The 14,759-nt window shown below is 41.4% G+C and overlaps 3 protein-coding genes across 3 annotated transcripts; 1 reads left to right on the top strand and 2 right to left on the bottom strand.

The window, feature by feature from the left end:
- Nucleotides 1-1,880: 1,880 nt before the first annotated feature.
- LOC140927083 (N-acetyl-beta-glucosaminyl-glycoprotein 4-beta-N-acetylgalactosaminyltransferase 1-like) lies at nucleotides 1,881-4,933 on the top strand (the record flags this gene model as incomplete). The annotated part of the gene is made up of 3 exons (XM_073376745.1): nucleotides 1,881-2,411; nucleotides 2,904-3,048; nucleotides 4,558-4,933. Coding segments are annotated over 3 exons (936 nt in total), but the record flags the coding sequence as incomplete, so codon positions are not given.
- Nucleotides 4,934-8,179: 3,246 nt separating this feature from the next.
- Nucleotides 8,180-8,719, bottom strand: LOC140926303 (uncharacterized). The gene has a single exon (XM_073376060.1). It carries the CDS (start codon nucleotides 8,717-8,719, stop codon nucleotides 8,180-8,182), a length of 540 nt encoding a protein of 179 aa, XP_073232161.1.
- Nucleotides 8,720-8,724: 5 nt separating this feature from the next.
- LOC140926301 (uncharacterized) lies at nucleotides 8,725-10,518 on the bottom strand. The gene is made up of 3 exons (XM_073376059.1): nucleotides 10,190-10,518; nucleotides 9,097-10,001; nucleotides 8,725-8,975 (listed from the first exon to the last, which is right to left on the bottom strand). Exons 1-3 carry the CDS (start codon nucleotides 10,516-10,518, stop codon nucleotides 8,725-8,727), a joined length of 1,485 nt encoding a protein of 494 aa, XP_073232160.1.
- Between the last annotated feature and the right edge of the window lie 4,241 nt (nucleotides 10,519-14,759).

Below are 14,759 nucleotides of genomic sequence, written 5' to 3'. Positions count from 1 at the left end.
AAATTCAGGGCTAATTATTTGGGCGTCGCCCAAATAGAGTAATCGAGTTCGCTTGTCTCAATTCAAACTTACCATACGCACGCAGTACATGCGAACGTAAACAAGCCAAGCGACGCGAATGTCTGCCGCGCGCTGTGTCGCAACACAGCATTTATCTTCGCTACATACGACCCACAGATAACGCACGACAAATAAATCGGCAATGGAAAACAAACCTTTTGGAAAAACAAAGTACACTGAGTGAAACAAACTATTAAATAATTTAAATTTTCCCTTTGGAAAATAATCGTCCTTGCAGCACACGGTGTGAATGGTTTGGCTTATTGCCAAGAGTTTGACAATGTTTTTGCTCTCAGTTGTCAAGCGCCAAAGAAGATGTCATGCAAAATTCCATGATCTCGTGCATGAGATGATTTTAAGGGTAACACTGAATGATGCATAATTTCATTGCATATTTTTGGAAAGGAGGTAATTTCTTCGAATCTAATCGAGCAAAATGACCTCGTAAACAAGCATTCTTTCACGGTCGAACCGTAAAAGGGACAGAGTCCAACAACTTCACGTGCAAACGGCGTTCCATGTATTCTCTCATACACGAACCACGAAAGCGGCAAATTTCAAAGCTTTCACGTGCAAACTGCGTAACAATACAACTCACAGTAAGGGCCTGATCACATGAGCCGGGGAAGCAATGCGCATGAACAGAGTGTTACCAGCTGTCCTGTTTCTCACTTGGTTCATTCGCCGGGCCGCCCGGCAAGCGTGATTACTTGGAAAATTTCCACCCGGGATCCTGGCATCACAATACTGGTATCCCAGCTAACCGGGCTGCGGTTGTCATATAATCGCAACGTTTATTTCTGTTGAGCTTAACTAAGGTGCCGGGTTCTCTGCAAAGCGAGTCAGCCCGGTTAATGCAATCAGGCCCTTAGTTCTACAGCCAAATTTTACGCCCTCCCCTCGACCTTACCGATTTCTAAAAGCCCCCAACCACACACAAAACCTCTCTCCCCCCCAACCCCTTAACATCTTTATACCCCCTCTCTATATTAAATGAACTTTTGGCCTTATCCATGTTCTCTCCATACAAATATTATCAAAAAAGCGAACCACTACCACTTCATTTCAAGACACTGAAACTACACTATCCCTTTACAACCAAATTAGCACTTCCATAACTACCTCACTACAACACCTAAAATCACTTTTTAACTCCCAAAATAATTATTTTTTGTTACTTCATAACGTTGTCATGCTTGAGCGGAATGGCGATCGTTGCAAAACTTATATCTTGAATGTGCATCACACTTTTTCGCAGATTTCGTTGCTGTCACGACTAAACTTATCAACGTTTATCACTTTAATCTTTAAGATCGGTTACATCACTAGTGATCGTGGCGACTAATATTATTATTATTATTTATTATTATCTCGTAGTATAAAACTTTGGAATGCTGTCCACATTATGAGTAGTATAGAGCGCATAACGTAACGTAACTATTATTATTATTATTATTATTATTATTATTAATTACAGACTTTGATTTCGTCTGAAATACCCATAGAGTCTCATTATTTTTTTCTGGCAAAGCTTACACCTGGATTACTGTTTGTTGAGTTTTTTTAAAAAAACAGACCCTTGTTGTTAACTTGAAAGAAACATTTTAAGAAGGGCACCTCACAGTAAAAACAAAAAAATAGAGGCGGCATTAGTTTCTCGTTACAATACCTCTTGGTTCCATTGATTTTAGTCTCTGTACATCCGCCCCTTCCCCAGTCTCGGCCGAATTTTTTCTGAGGGGAAGGGACAGCTTCACATAGGTTACATTAATGGTTCTGTACGCTCATAAATTGTTCTTTCGTTATTTTAAACCTTACGATTTTCTTTCAGAACTTACTTTTTGAAGAGAATTCACAAAGTTCTACAAAAATCGGATCCTGTTTATGGGGACCGATATTCAGTTGATCTGGAACTTGGCCTGTCTCACACTGAGAAATCATATCGCTTCTCTGAGCACGTGTATCAAAAAAAGGGAACGAACAGTTTGTGTCTTCCCAAGGGAATCGAGTGGAAAAGAAACGCCACCGTATACATAATACTCCCTGTCAAAGATCAGGGAAGATGGGTCTATCATTTCATCAATGAACTCACGGTTGCCAGCTTATTAACGGGTGATAAGAACTTCCACGTTATTGTTGCTGATTTTGAGAGTCAAGATATCGACTTGGCCAAAGCGTTCGACACTGCCCTTCTGAGGAGCAGGCACACTATTATCAACTTGACCGGTAAATTTTACAAGACGCTGGCGTTGAACAATGCTGTAGAACAAGTACCCAATGCGCATGGTCTGTTGTTTTTGTTTGATCTGCATATCGATGTGCCCGTTGACATTCTGGACAGCGTGCGAAAGGTGAGTTGACACGTGTTGTTATAGATCGTTTTCACTTGGAGTCACGGCTTAAGTCACGGCGACCATATTGGTATTCCAAAACAATGAAACCGCGGCCATTGCATGTTGGTGTACCAAGACAATCCTGTGGATGTTGAACTCTTTCCTCATGTAAACGCTTTTTATTTTGTTCCAATAAATTACCAAAGATGTTGGCCTCGTGAGTGAGAACGCTTTATAACAAGATACACTGACTTCTTTTGCGGATAACTTGTTATTTTGTCTCAAAATACTAATACTAATCGATCGAACTTTCCTATAATCTATAGCGTTTTTTGCCTACACGTAGCCAAGAATCTAAATGCCGAGTGTCTGTTACATTTTAGAGTACTGAAAATGTTGTGGTCATTTCTGTTGGAAAATGGGTTCTACCAAATTCCTTCCGACCACACTGTCAGAATTCTTGTTACGTTTAAGTATCAAGATAAAGTTTAGTTTCCTTGTTTTCAACAGAACACCATAGAAGGAAGAATCGCTTTCTTTCCCGCAGTAGGACGTCTAGACTGTCAAAGTACATATGTTGATCATCAAGGCTTTTGGCAGATGAACGGCTATGGTCTTCTTGCTGTATATAAATCGGACTGGATACGTTTTGGCGGTAAGTTCAAAGAAGATCGTTATTTTAATACCGTTACTGCTGAACCAGCTGACGTGCATTTTAATATTTTTTTGGCTCCGTTCCAAAAATAAGAGAACTGTAGAGAGTCAAATTTTCATTTTGAGCTACTAGACGATAAAGCGTATTTTTTTACATGACTTTATGTAGATACCCTGCGTTGCAGACGCGATCAAACCTCGGTAAGTAACGTTTCTTCGCCGAGGTCTTTGTTCTGGGCCCAAAACGGACTCAACAACTTAGCAGAAATGCGTTTTGAATTCCCTTTCAACAGTTCCTAAAGTAACGACGCCCCGAAAGTAGTGGATAAAATTTAATAGGCGTTAGCAAATGCCAAAAGTAGCGACCCTCCGAAAGTAGCGACTTCAAAAGTGATTTCCCTTCTTGCTAGAAATATCGAAAATCATAGTGCTGTTACAACAAGCTTTACCAAACTGACGGGCATAATGATCTTTGACATTCCCTTATGTTACTCAAAACGCACAGTACATCTTTTTTTTGTTCAAAAAGTCTTTCTTTCCTCTGTGAGAGTCCACCCCGTAATCAAACAATTCTTTTGAATATTTGTTTTAAAAGCAATAACATAAAAATAAGTTTCTCCAAATAAAAAGTGTGGATTTTTTCACAATTGTCGCGATGTTATTATCGTAATTTCGTACGGCCCATGTACGATACAGGTTTAAGCTACCTGAAAGTAGCGATAGGAAAAGGCTGCTAAATCCGAAAGTGACGAGGGTGGTTACTTTCGGAACTTTGCGGTATGTCTTCTTTAAAAGGCCAATCATGGCGGGTACTCAAATGATGGTACTCAGGTGGGGTACCAGAACAAGGATTTTGGCGCTGTTTCGCAGACGTTACTAACCATGGATTGATTATGTCTACGACGCAGGCTATATGTAGAAAGATCCAAGGAATTTCCTTGTTAAAACTTATCAGTTGTTATTTAAACTCCAGTTAGCCTGCTAGCAAGCTCTCCGGGACGCTCTGACTTGCTTGAAGGCTCGACCACAGTTAGTCAGGTGAAATGATCAGTAAGGACAAATGTTATTCGTAAAACATATTCCAGAGGTTAACGCGCGGAAAGATTTAACCGGTTACCTTCCAATTTTTCGCATAGAAGTCGTCCCTTGACGTTGTATTCGTTTTCAATACATTAGATTTGTTTAATACGTACATCCGTCTCGCACGTTTTTTATGTACATTGAGTCATCATTTTTCCTAATTTACTTATCGGTACAACATACGAGTAATTTTAAAAGTAATTTTTAAAAGTTTGGATCAAATAGAACAGTGTGATTTATTGTTACGATTGGAGTCACACATTCTATGTGTTTGCATTGGCGCATCGTGAGAGCGCTGTCATGTGATGCACGTTCTGAAAGTCTAATAGCGGTTTGTATTTGGGGCGGGGGGGTTGCAAGATAAGAGAGTTGTAGCCGTTTGTCTTGTCATTGAGTACAATCGTAACTTTTAACTGCTTAATTTTGAAAGGAACGAATACCGAGGAATTCAAGTACAAATGGGGTCGAGAAGACTGGGACCTACTGGACCGCGTCGTGAATGCTCAGTTGGAAGTTGAACGGATCAAGTACCCAGGCCTCTATCATCATTATCACACCAAGCAGGAAAATGTGGAGTTAATGTACACAGCAACCGGGCCTGGTTCGATTAGCAAAGTGCTAAGGCAACTGGTCATGGAAGTGTTGAGCAGTGATAGGCAAAAGATCCTCGTGAAATACCACGGAGTGTAGTATTTGACAAATCCAGTGTTCATTCATAGTTCTAAATACGTCATAGTGATTTCACAGGAAAGTTTATTTAACTAGTCTTCGATCGTTATCACAGATTGACACAGATTACAATCATCGAGCAACAGTTTCTGAAGCGTGATTTCACAGTAGACCTGCACCATTCTAAACCTCTTATTTCACTGGTCCTGTTTAATCTGCACTTCCATTGTATTCTGGGACAGGAGCATTGTTATGTGACAATCCCTATTGTTTTCCCAGCTAATCAAAAACAATCTTTCAAATAGGTGCGGGATCGCCCGATTTCCAAACATAAAATTGTGTTTTATCAACGACACTGATTTGATTTTACCGCCGTCAAAGGTTGAAAAGATGACGTATTGAACAATATTCCTTCGTCAATTCGAGTTAACCTTTTATTGTGGGAAGTTAACTTATTCAACTCAGTTGATAATATAAAAGTTTAGTGTTTCAAAAATTTAGTCCTCCACAACAATAATTTTCGGTATAGTTACATATTCTTTTTTGTAATTTAATAGCTTTGATTAATTTTTCACTTTTAAATAGTAAATAGAAAACAAAAACACTGCAAAAAGTTAACAAATAACTAAAAAAACACTATGCAAAACACCAAGTACCCAAACAAATTTCGAATAGAAACATTCACAATGCCATCAACAAGCGAAAAGGAAAAAAAAAAGAACAGTTACACATGTTTTTGCTTAAATGCTGAGCGAAAAACTTGCGTTCAGTATTTATCTAGGTTTTTATTAGACTGTTCCGTCACAGTCCCCTATCTTTAAGTAAGATCGTCGAGATCGAGCGCTCACCGTCACTAGCAGCCATTTTGTAATTTGTTTCAAATGTACCCAGTAGAGGGGGAAGGAAACCGTCTCCCACCTCTCAAGTAGATGTTAAGTAGATGCGATAGTCATCATCAAGCTAGATTTGGTTAAGATGTGGACAGTGAACAGTCGAGGTTTTTCTCATTAAATAATTTTTGTTAGGCGCATTTGAACACAATGTCATTTAACCTCCATTAGGCCAATGAATTCGCTGCACGCTGTAGACGCAAATATTTCAGCTTTTATAATATAAAAACCAAACAAAAAATAATTTCCTTCTCTGCCCTTGGGGGCACGGCCAAATGTTGAAAAACGTACAAGTGACAATTTTTATTTAATATTTTCTAAACTTTAAGTGAGTTGTAAGAGCAAACACTTTATATTGTTAAGGTTGATAGCCTCTGTACGTGAGCTGTTATTAGTTGAAAATAAGCATCAGCAAAGAAATAATATGAAACATCGAACTGGCCATGATAATTCCTTTTCTACTGTAATTTGCCTTTGTTAGAACAACTAAAACAGTTATGTATCAGTGAAAGATCGATGAAGAACAGTTAATTTAAAACCCTTGCAATCGCTCTTCTTGCTGTACAAAGCAGGCTTATCAGGGGTCAGAAGTTCAACGACTTTTTTGATTAAGTGATTAAAAAAACGATAGGCTTTGGGAACGACATGGTTGTTTACTATTTACATGGGTAGACCGGGTAGTTCACGGCTCGGGGCAAATGGTAAACAAAATTCATTAGGACTTGTAGATTCATTCTGCAGTCGTGTATACCACTGGGACTTGTCTAAAATCCCCCTTTCCCGGGAGGGGAGCGAAACATACAAGCAGAGAAACAAAACGGACGAGAGGGAGACAACTTCCCCCAGCCCCCCCCTCTAATTTTTCTGTGCTTTAGCTGGCTTTAGTTTGGAATTTACCCTATCTTTTTTTTTCCAGAATTCGATTTTTCTTGGATTCATATTACGAATTCTCAAGTACTTCATCACTGACGAAAATTATTTCGTCGTTAAATCATGAAAACAAACTTGATAGTCTGTACTTCATGTACGACTTCATATAATGTGAGATGCCCATAACTTGGCTCTTTCTACGTTATAATTTGGGGACTGGGTCGATTTTTACTTATCGCTGGGGTGGGGCAGGGGGTTGCCTCGTCGGTTTGGCGAGGAGGTCGTTAATACAGAAGATGAAGTCCCCAGATTTTAGATCTCCATAAGAACCAGGCCCCGGTTGTTCAAACGTTGGAACGCGCTATCCACCGGACTGAGATCACTATCCAGCGGATACTTTTACGCTGGATAGTGAGTTATCCGGTGGATAGTGCTATCCAACGTTTGAACAACCTGGGCCAGAGGTTTTATCTTTGGTACCCTGAACGCCTTGAAAAGGAACAGATCGCTGAGTAAAGGGTTGATGATAAGTGTCTGTTGTAAGGATTTTACCGCAGCAAATTTCCCTTTCGTAAACGTCGCTGCCATTTTTAAAACACTTAGAAGAAAATTTTTGACCTGTTATTGAGTGTGGTTTCTATTAGAAAGAAAGAAGATCGCAACCCAGAGTCAAACCCGCACCTTTCGTAACCTAATCTCTCGTTCGTATCTTTACACTACCACACCGAGCCGCCAGAATTCCGAAAAAATTTAAGTGCATAAACTAGCAAACTGTCTTTCTTAACTGATACCTCGAGTTTGCGTTGGAGGACATCCGGGGAAACGACGACTCCGAAGGGTAATCGGTACCTCCCGGAAGGGATATTAAAGATGCACAGTAGGCTGGATGGGTAATCTAATTCCACGTGCCAGTACCCTTTCTTTGTATCTACAACGGAGAAGTTCTTCTTTCCACGGAGCGGAGATAGCTTCATTGATGGTCCTGGTATATGTCCTGGTAGTATTCTCGATGTAAGTTATTGTTTAGATCCCTTGGATCGAGACACAGCCTTACTTTCTACTCTCCATCAGGGGTTTCTTTGATCTTGCACACGATAGAATTGATGCAGTCAGTCGGTTGGGGGGTGATTATGTCATCAGCTATCACTTCCTTAAGTTCAGCTTTTACAAGAGAAGTATATGGGCTGGGACCGTACGCGGGGGTGAACCAGAGGTTGGATATGGAACTGCCTCGTACTTGAGAAAAGAAACTGTAGTAGGAAAAGTCTTGGCACAGACACGAACTGTGCATGTAGAGGGGCGGTACGACTCTTGGCCATGATAAAGGAGCAATCAACTCTTCCTTCTACAGTTTGTCTTCTCAAGTACGAGACAGTTCCATATCCAACTTCTGACGCATCGCTGAAGTGATGCAGTTGGAAGGTAGCATCGAGGGATCAGTCACCGGGAAAATAGCAACGCGAAATAGTCACATGATTGAGCAGTGTCAAGTTCTCCTTCCACTTATTCCAGTCCTTCAACAAGTCTTCAGGCAACTTCTCATCCCAAAGGAGCTTTAGCTACCAAGTCGTCTGTAAGACTCTTTTTGCTGGCAACTGGACTGGTCCAATCATACCAAGAGGATCAAAAATCGGGCTCAGTGTAGACAAACACCTTCGCCGTGTCATTCCCGGGTCGACCTGATGGCGGCGATGTCTTGACAACAAACGTATCGGTATCAATGTTCCATTGTTGTCCGAGGGCTCTCTCTATAGGAAGTTTATCGAGGTCAAGATTCTTGATTGTTCTTTCCTCGGCTGGGATGGAAGCCAATACATCTTTGTCATTTGAAATGAATTTAGTCGGGCGAAAATTCCCTTTGCTTAACATTCCCATCAGTTCCAATGATGAATGCCCTGCCTGTTCTGTCGACGGCTTCGAGAACAAACTATCATCTACATAGAAATTTTTCATGACAATTTCACGAATTTCTTCTCCAAAGGCAGCCTCGTTGTCTGCAGCAGTCTGCTGTAATGCCCAAGCAGCAATGCATGGCGAATCTGCCTTCCCGAACAAATGTACGTTCATCTTATAGTCACTAGGTGGTCCGTCTAAACTACCATCCCACCACAAGAATCGGAGTGCGTCCGTGTCGTCCTCTCTGCAAGCCACTCCATGAAACATACTTTCTATGCATCAGAAGCTACTGCTACTTCATCCTTTCTAAACCGCATCAATACTGCTACTAATGTGTTGTTAAGCAGCGGTCCTTGTAGCAGTTCCTTATTAAGTGCGGTCCCTTCAAATCTCGCAGCTGCATCATACACTACCCTTACTTTAGACTTGTTTGGGTTGATCACTCCATGGTGGGGAAGGTACCATGTGCGGATGCTCGTACGAACCGCTTCTTCTTCCGACAATTTCACTGCATAACCCTTGTCTATGTAGTTATTCATGAACGTTGGAAACGCCGTTTAAGTTGCTGCAGTCGCTTCTCAGCTTGCACGCGGTTGTTAGGCAGCTCAGGGTTATCGTTTCTCCACAAAAGACCAACTTCATACCTTCCACCCTTCGGCTTAGTTGGTCCGTCTTTAGGATTTCGAGGGCTCTTTCGTCTTCAAGACTGTTCGAAGTGCCATCACTCCTGAATCCAAGTGATTCTAAAGCCCAAAACCTTTCAACTTGTTCGTGCAGTTTCATGTCTCTCTTGTCTTCAGCCCAATTAAATTCGAACACTGATAGAGCAACAGGCTTGTTTTCATCCTCCTTTCCGTTGGTTGGCCCGGCTACGCACCATCCAAAGGGGGTCTTCATTCCGTATGGCTGACTCTGTGGAGTGTCTCCCCAGCAATAATCAAGAACCAAATGAACTTGTGGTACGTGTTGACCAGTTAACACAGAGACTTCATTCACATCGACAGCAGTATTTGGCAACTGAAGACCACTGAGGTGTGGCCAAGGAGACAAATCCAGTTGACTTGGGCAGTAGCGGTCCGACACATTTAAACTTTTCACTGTGAAGGCGTGATACACTGGGAAGGACGGACTGCCTTGGGTCGCTGAGCTGATCTGGAATTTTACCTTGCATAATTCAAGATTTTGGTCTCTTTGAGTGACAGTGTTTATGCTAACTTTCTCTGGAACTCCTTGAAGTTGCAGTTTGTCTACAATGTTAGAAGTGATCATTAAGCTAAAAGCAGCTGAGTCTAACATAGCATACGTAGTAAGTGGTCTCCCATTTTCAGCAGCCACTCTAAGTGGAACAACTTTGAGCAATACAAAGCTCCTACTGTTATACTCTGTCGTTGCATTGTTCACTGACAAATTGGACACTTCCGGGGAACTCTGCTCAGGATTGCCTTCAACATCCTCAATCTCGTTTTTTGTCGAAATATGCCACAGCGAGTGGTGATCTTGTGGACGAGCACAGTCTTTCTCAGTACAACTGGTATTTTCAGGGCAGTTCCTTTGCAAATGAGTGTGAGACAGACATCGGTAGCAAAGAGACTTAAACCTTGCAAATCGTCTCCGCCAACCTAAGCCTTTAGAAAGGAACACCGAACACTTTGAGATAGCATGGGCTCCTTTGCAGACCTTTTTGTGTTCACCTTGATTGCGGTTGCCTCCATTACTTCCTTGCTTACTAGCAGTTACTTTGTTCTCTGATTATCTCCGTTTTCTCGTGCCCGGACCTCTGTTGCTAGAGTGGGGATCGTCGGACCAGCCCTTTCTTCAAGTGCTTTTTGATTGGGGTTCCTGCCAACATTGAACTTTGTTTGTTGTTCACTCTTTCTGCCATACACCGGGTCGTTCTCAATTTGCGACTGTGCAGTAATAAATTTGGATAGCTCCTTAAAGTCCGGCTCTCTTCCACCCGACCTCTCGCGATACAACATCGCAGTCTTTCTCCACTTTCCTTGAAGGTGACCTGGCAAACGCTCATAGATGTGTCCGTACTTCCGAGTCCTTGTCCATTCTACCATTCCCCAAGAAAGTCAACTTCATCGTTCAAAGGTAAATTCGTCGCTTCGCCCCCCTTTGTCACGTAGCCTGACTCTATTGGAAAGGTATCAAGGACTGTAGAATTTGCTTGTGGATTACAAGGCGAAAAATCAGTCTCCGAAATAGTCGCCGTTTCGCCGGCAGTAGTCGTTCCATTGCTTTCGATGTCAACACTCGCCGAATCGCACACTGACTCAACAACATGCACGGTTTCATGTATCAACACAACAAAATTCTTCATAGACGGAAAATATCTCAGACAATTTGCTTACGGTGAGATGCTCACTTCGTTGGCAAACTCCGCAAATCGAAGACTACAGTAAGACTGACAAGACTCACAGGAAAAAATAACGGTTCCCATTTTTGGACATTTTTGGGTATTTAAAGAATACCCATAAAAATCCCAAATTTGGCAAAGTGAGACAAGTCCCAACCAGGGAATTCCCAACCAAGTTCCCAGATTGGGACTTGTCTCACTCTTCCAAATTTGGGATTTTTGTGGGTATTCTTTAAATGCCCAAAAATATCCAAAAATGGGGATCCGTTATTTTTTCCTGTGACTCGATTCAACCAACAGTCCAACAGCAAAACGAAGTAACTCCACTCGTAAACTGGCGTTAACACTTTATTTGGACAAAACAAACCAACCCGTACAAACAAGGATATATATACTTCGGACAAGACCAACCAATCCGTACAAACAAGGATATATATTCGTTGTCAAGCGTTAAAACGTCCTTACTTCGTGTGAATCGCTCCAATATGATATATCGAGTGACTTCGTGCAAGAAGAAAACTCATCACGTGATCTAAAAGGACGGGAAACAAGAAAACAGGGTACCCAGCCGCAAAAAAGCGCTCTCCCCCAAAATAAGCGCCTACTACTTGGTGTAAGACTACCCAAAATGTCCCGAGCCACCGCCCAGCACATGAGACCGCGGAGTTGGTACGTGTTCTTCAGGGCAAAAATTGGTATTGTTTTAATCTATCAAAGTCTACCGCTGCGGCTTAAATTTATTTTTTTCGGTGGAGACGCTTCATTTTCGAGGTACTAGCCGGTATTGCTACAAAAACCAGGCAGCTAACACTGATGGGGGAACTCCAGCACGCGACGCATGAAAAGAGATAAGAAAAAGCTTTCAGTCCAACATTTCAAACTGACAGCGTAGCTAAAAGGCACGAAGAAAATGAACAAAAATGTTTACTCATTGCCCGTGTATGTGTGCACTAGGTCTTTTCATGGCTGGACGTTGTCGCATGACAGAAGACAGATGAAGCAAATTCAGCGCTATAATAATCTCGCACTCAGATCTCTTGTTGACGAGAGATCTGGGTACGAAAATAACGCGACGACAATAGCTATGGCCCGTGCAGTTCAAAATCCTTATCAACCAGTGGGAAAGCGGCAAATTGAGCACCAGAAGTCGTCTTCACTCCGTTCTGCGACGATAATCTCGTACCCAATTTTTCCAATCTCCTGACACTTCGTTCATTGCAACGGTTGCCTTTTTTGTATCTATCATAATGCTTGTCGTAATACCAGGCAATAGTATGTTTTCCTTGACAAGTATTCTCCGCTGAAGTAACAATAATTCTAACATCGACACTCGATTGATGATATCTATGTTTATAAATTCTTCTAGCGTTTTTTAAACTTATCTTTTTCTTTCGGGAAGTACATTTTGAAGAGAATTCACAAAAAATCTACCAAAAATCAGATCCGGTTTATGGGGACCGATATTCAGTTGATCTGCAACTTGGCCTGCCTTACACTGAAAAATCATATCGCTTCTCCGATCGGAGCACGTGTATAAAAAAAAGGGGAACGAACAGTTTGTGTCTTCCCGAGGGAATTGAGTGGAACAGAAACGCCACCGTATACATAATAGTCTCTGTCAAAGATCAGGGAAGATGGGTCTATCATTTCATTAATGATCTCACGGTTGCCAGCTTATTAACGGGTGATAAGAACTTCCACGTTATTGTTGCTGATTTTGAAAGTCAAGATATCGACTTGGCCAAAGCGTTCGACACTGCCCTTCTGAGAGGCAGGCACACTATTATCAACTTGACCGGTAAATTTTACAAGACGCTGGCACTGAACAAAGCTGTAGAGCAAGTACGAAGTGCGCATGATCTGTTGTTTTTGTTTGATCTTCATATCGATGTGCCTGTTGACATTCTGGACAGCGTGCGAAAGGTGAGTTGATAGAGCCACGTCACGTCCGCCATGTTGTTGTCCCAGAACAATATAACGGCGGGCATTTGCATAGCTGCTAGCCACGTGAGTGCAAACGCTCTGTACGAGTTATAGTAGCAGGACACACCGTGTTCTTTAACGGATAACTTATTATTCCTCTAAAATTGTCAAAAATCCTCTAAAAATTTATTAATACAAATACTAATCGATTCACATCAATAGCGTTTTTGCCTTCATTTCATCAAAGGTTTAAAAGTCGACTTTCTGTTACGTTTTAGAGTAAAATGCTATTGTTATTTCTGTTGGGTCAAATAGGCTATACCAAATTGCTTCCAACTACACCATCTGAACTCTTGTTTCGTTTTAGTAACAAGTTCAAATTTATATTTGCCTTGAACAGAACACCATAGAAAGAAGAATCGCTTTCTTTCCCGCAGTGGGACGTCTAAACTGCTACAGTACTTATATTGATCATCAGGGCTTTTGGCAGATGAACGGCTATGGTCTTCTTGCTGTATATAAATCAGACTGGATACGTTTTGGCGGTAAGTTCAAAGTAAATCTCACAGCTGAGCAACGTAATGTACCTTTCAATTTCTTTTGGGGCGGGGGGGGGGGGGGTGGGTGGGGCGACTCAAAGAACAGGAGAATTGCAGATTTTGAGCTACCAGACGATAAACTGTAATTTTTTAAAATAAAAAAAAAACTTTATGTAGAAATATCTATCCACGGGACTTCATGCTAAAAACTTGTCGGTTGTAATTTAAAACACAGTTTGTCTAAAATAATCAGAAACGACAATGGCCATTTATAACTCATATAAACCTCGGCAGAGATCAAGACTTTGCTCACACTATACTGGATAGCTTTTGGCGCCGAGACAAAAGATATCAGGTACAGTGTGAACACCTATCCAATATGTGACTCTCCACTTTAGAGATCGGCGGGCACACCTTCGCTTCGTCACAGAAATCGACTCGAAATCACCGTTCTCATGCGTGAATAGGAGCCCTCTAGCGTTTTTACCCTTTGTAAGGGAATGCAAAGGTACAGCCTTGGATTCTGGATTCCAGATCGTGGATTCTGCATTCTTTGTCAGTGGAAGTTACATTCCGAATTATAATCGTCAGTGGCGTCAGGATTCCAAAGCCGAATATTCCGGATTCCACACGCAAAAGCAAAAATTTTTTTCGGATTCCGGAATCTGAATTCCCTTACGTGAAGTGGGAAACCTTTTCTTTCCGACACGTCCTGCTACTGAGTATGCTCTGTCGCCATATATACGTTTTTAGATAAGCTACGGGCTCATCACGCAACTCGACACGGCCGGGGTTTTTTTTATCTCAGTAGGTCAAAGATGTAACTAGGTGCCTTAGTCTGTAAGTCGATAGCAACTAATATTTTAAAAATAATTCTGAAGCGGAGAGGGGACCATTGTAAACGGCTGAGTATCGGTGCAAGCTCATACTTTCTTGACGGGTAAAAAGACGAGGGCAGAATGCTGAACAAATACGGTCAACTAATAGCGAGATTATGTAGGTGTGAAAGGTGGTCTTGGCAGTGTCTTGGGATAATATATTGTTAATATATTGATTGTTAATAATAATAATAAAGTGTGTGTAAGTGTGTGTCACTTCTGTTTACGCTTGAACATAAATTTATAAACATTCAAATCGGAATCCGTTCTGCTTCTTACGTGCATCTTCTTTCGGCTCATAGCAAAAAATATAAGAAAAATTACAAAACTAGAAAAGAGAATGAATGAAGTATGAAATAATCAACCTTCACTTTAAATGGGAACCTTAAATATTTGGAAAACCACCTTAACAATCGGCAAAATGTAAGGATGTTTAGAAAATCCTTTTGCAAACGATACTAATTTAGATCCCAGACCTCTCCCGTCTCTGCACATGCGCAGACTTTATTCAGCCCTGTCTGAACTGGGCGTACTACGCAGCCCAATAATTGATCAAAACGACTAAAATATATAGATTTAGCCAGGGCTAAAGAGCGAAGCTCCCA

This window comes from Porites lutea, chromosome 2 (assembly GCF_958299795.1).
Source record: "Porites lutea chromosome 2, jaPorLute2.1, whole genome shotgun sequence".
Lineage (NCBI taxonomy): Eukaryota > Metazoa > Cnidaria > Anthozoa > Scleractinia > Poritidae > Porites > Porites lutea.
Note: the sequence above shows the minus strand (reverse complement) of the source record. Positions and strands in the feature narration are given on the sequence as shown.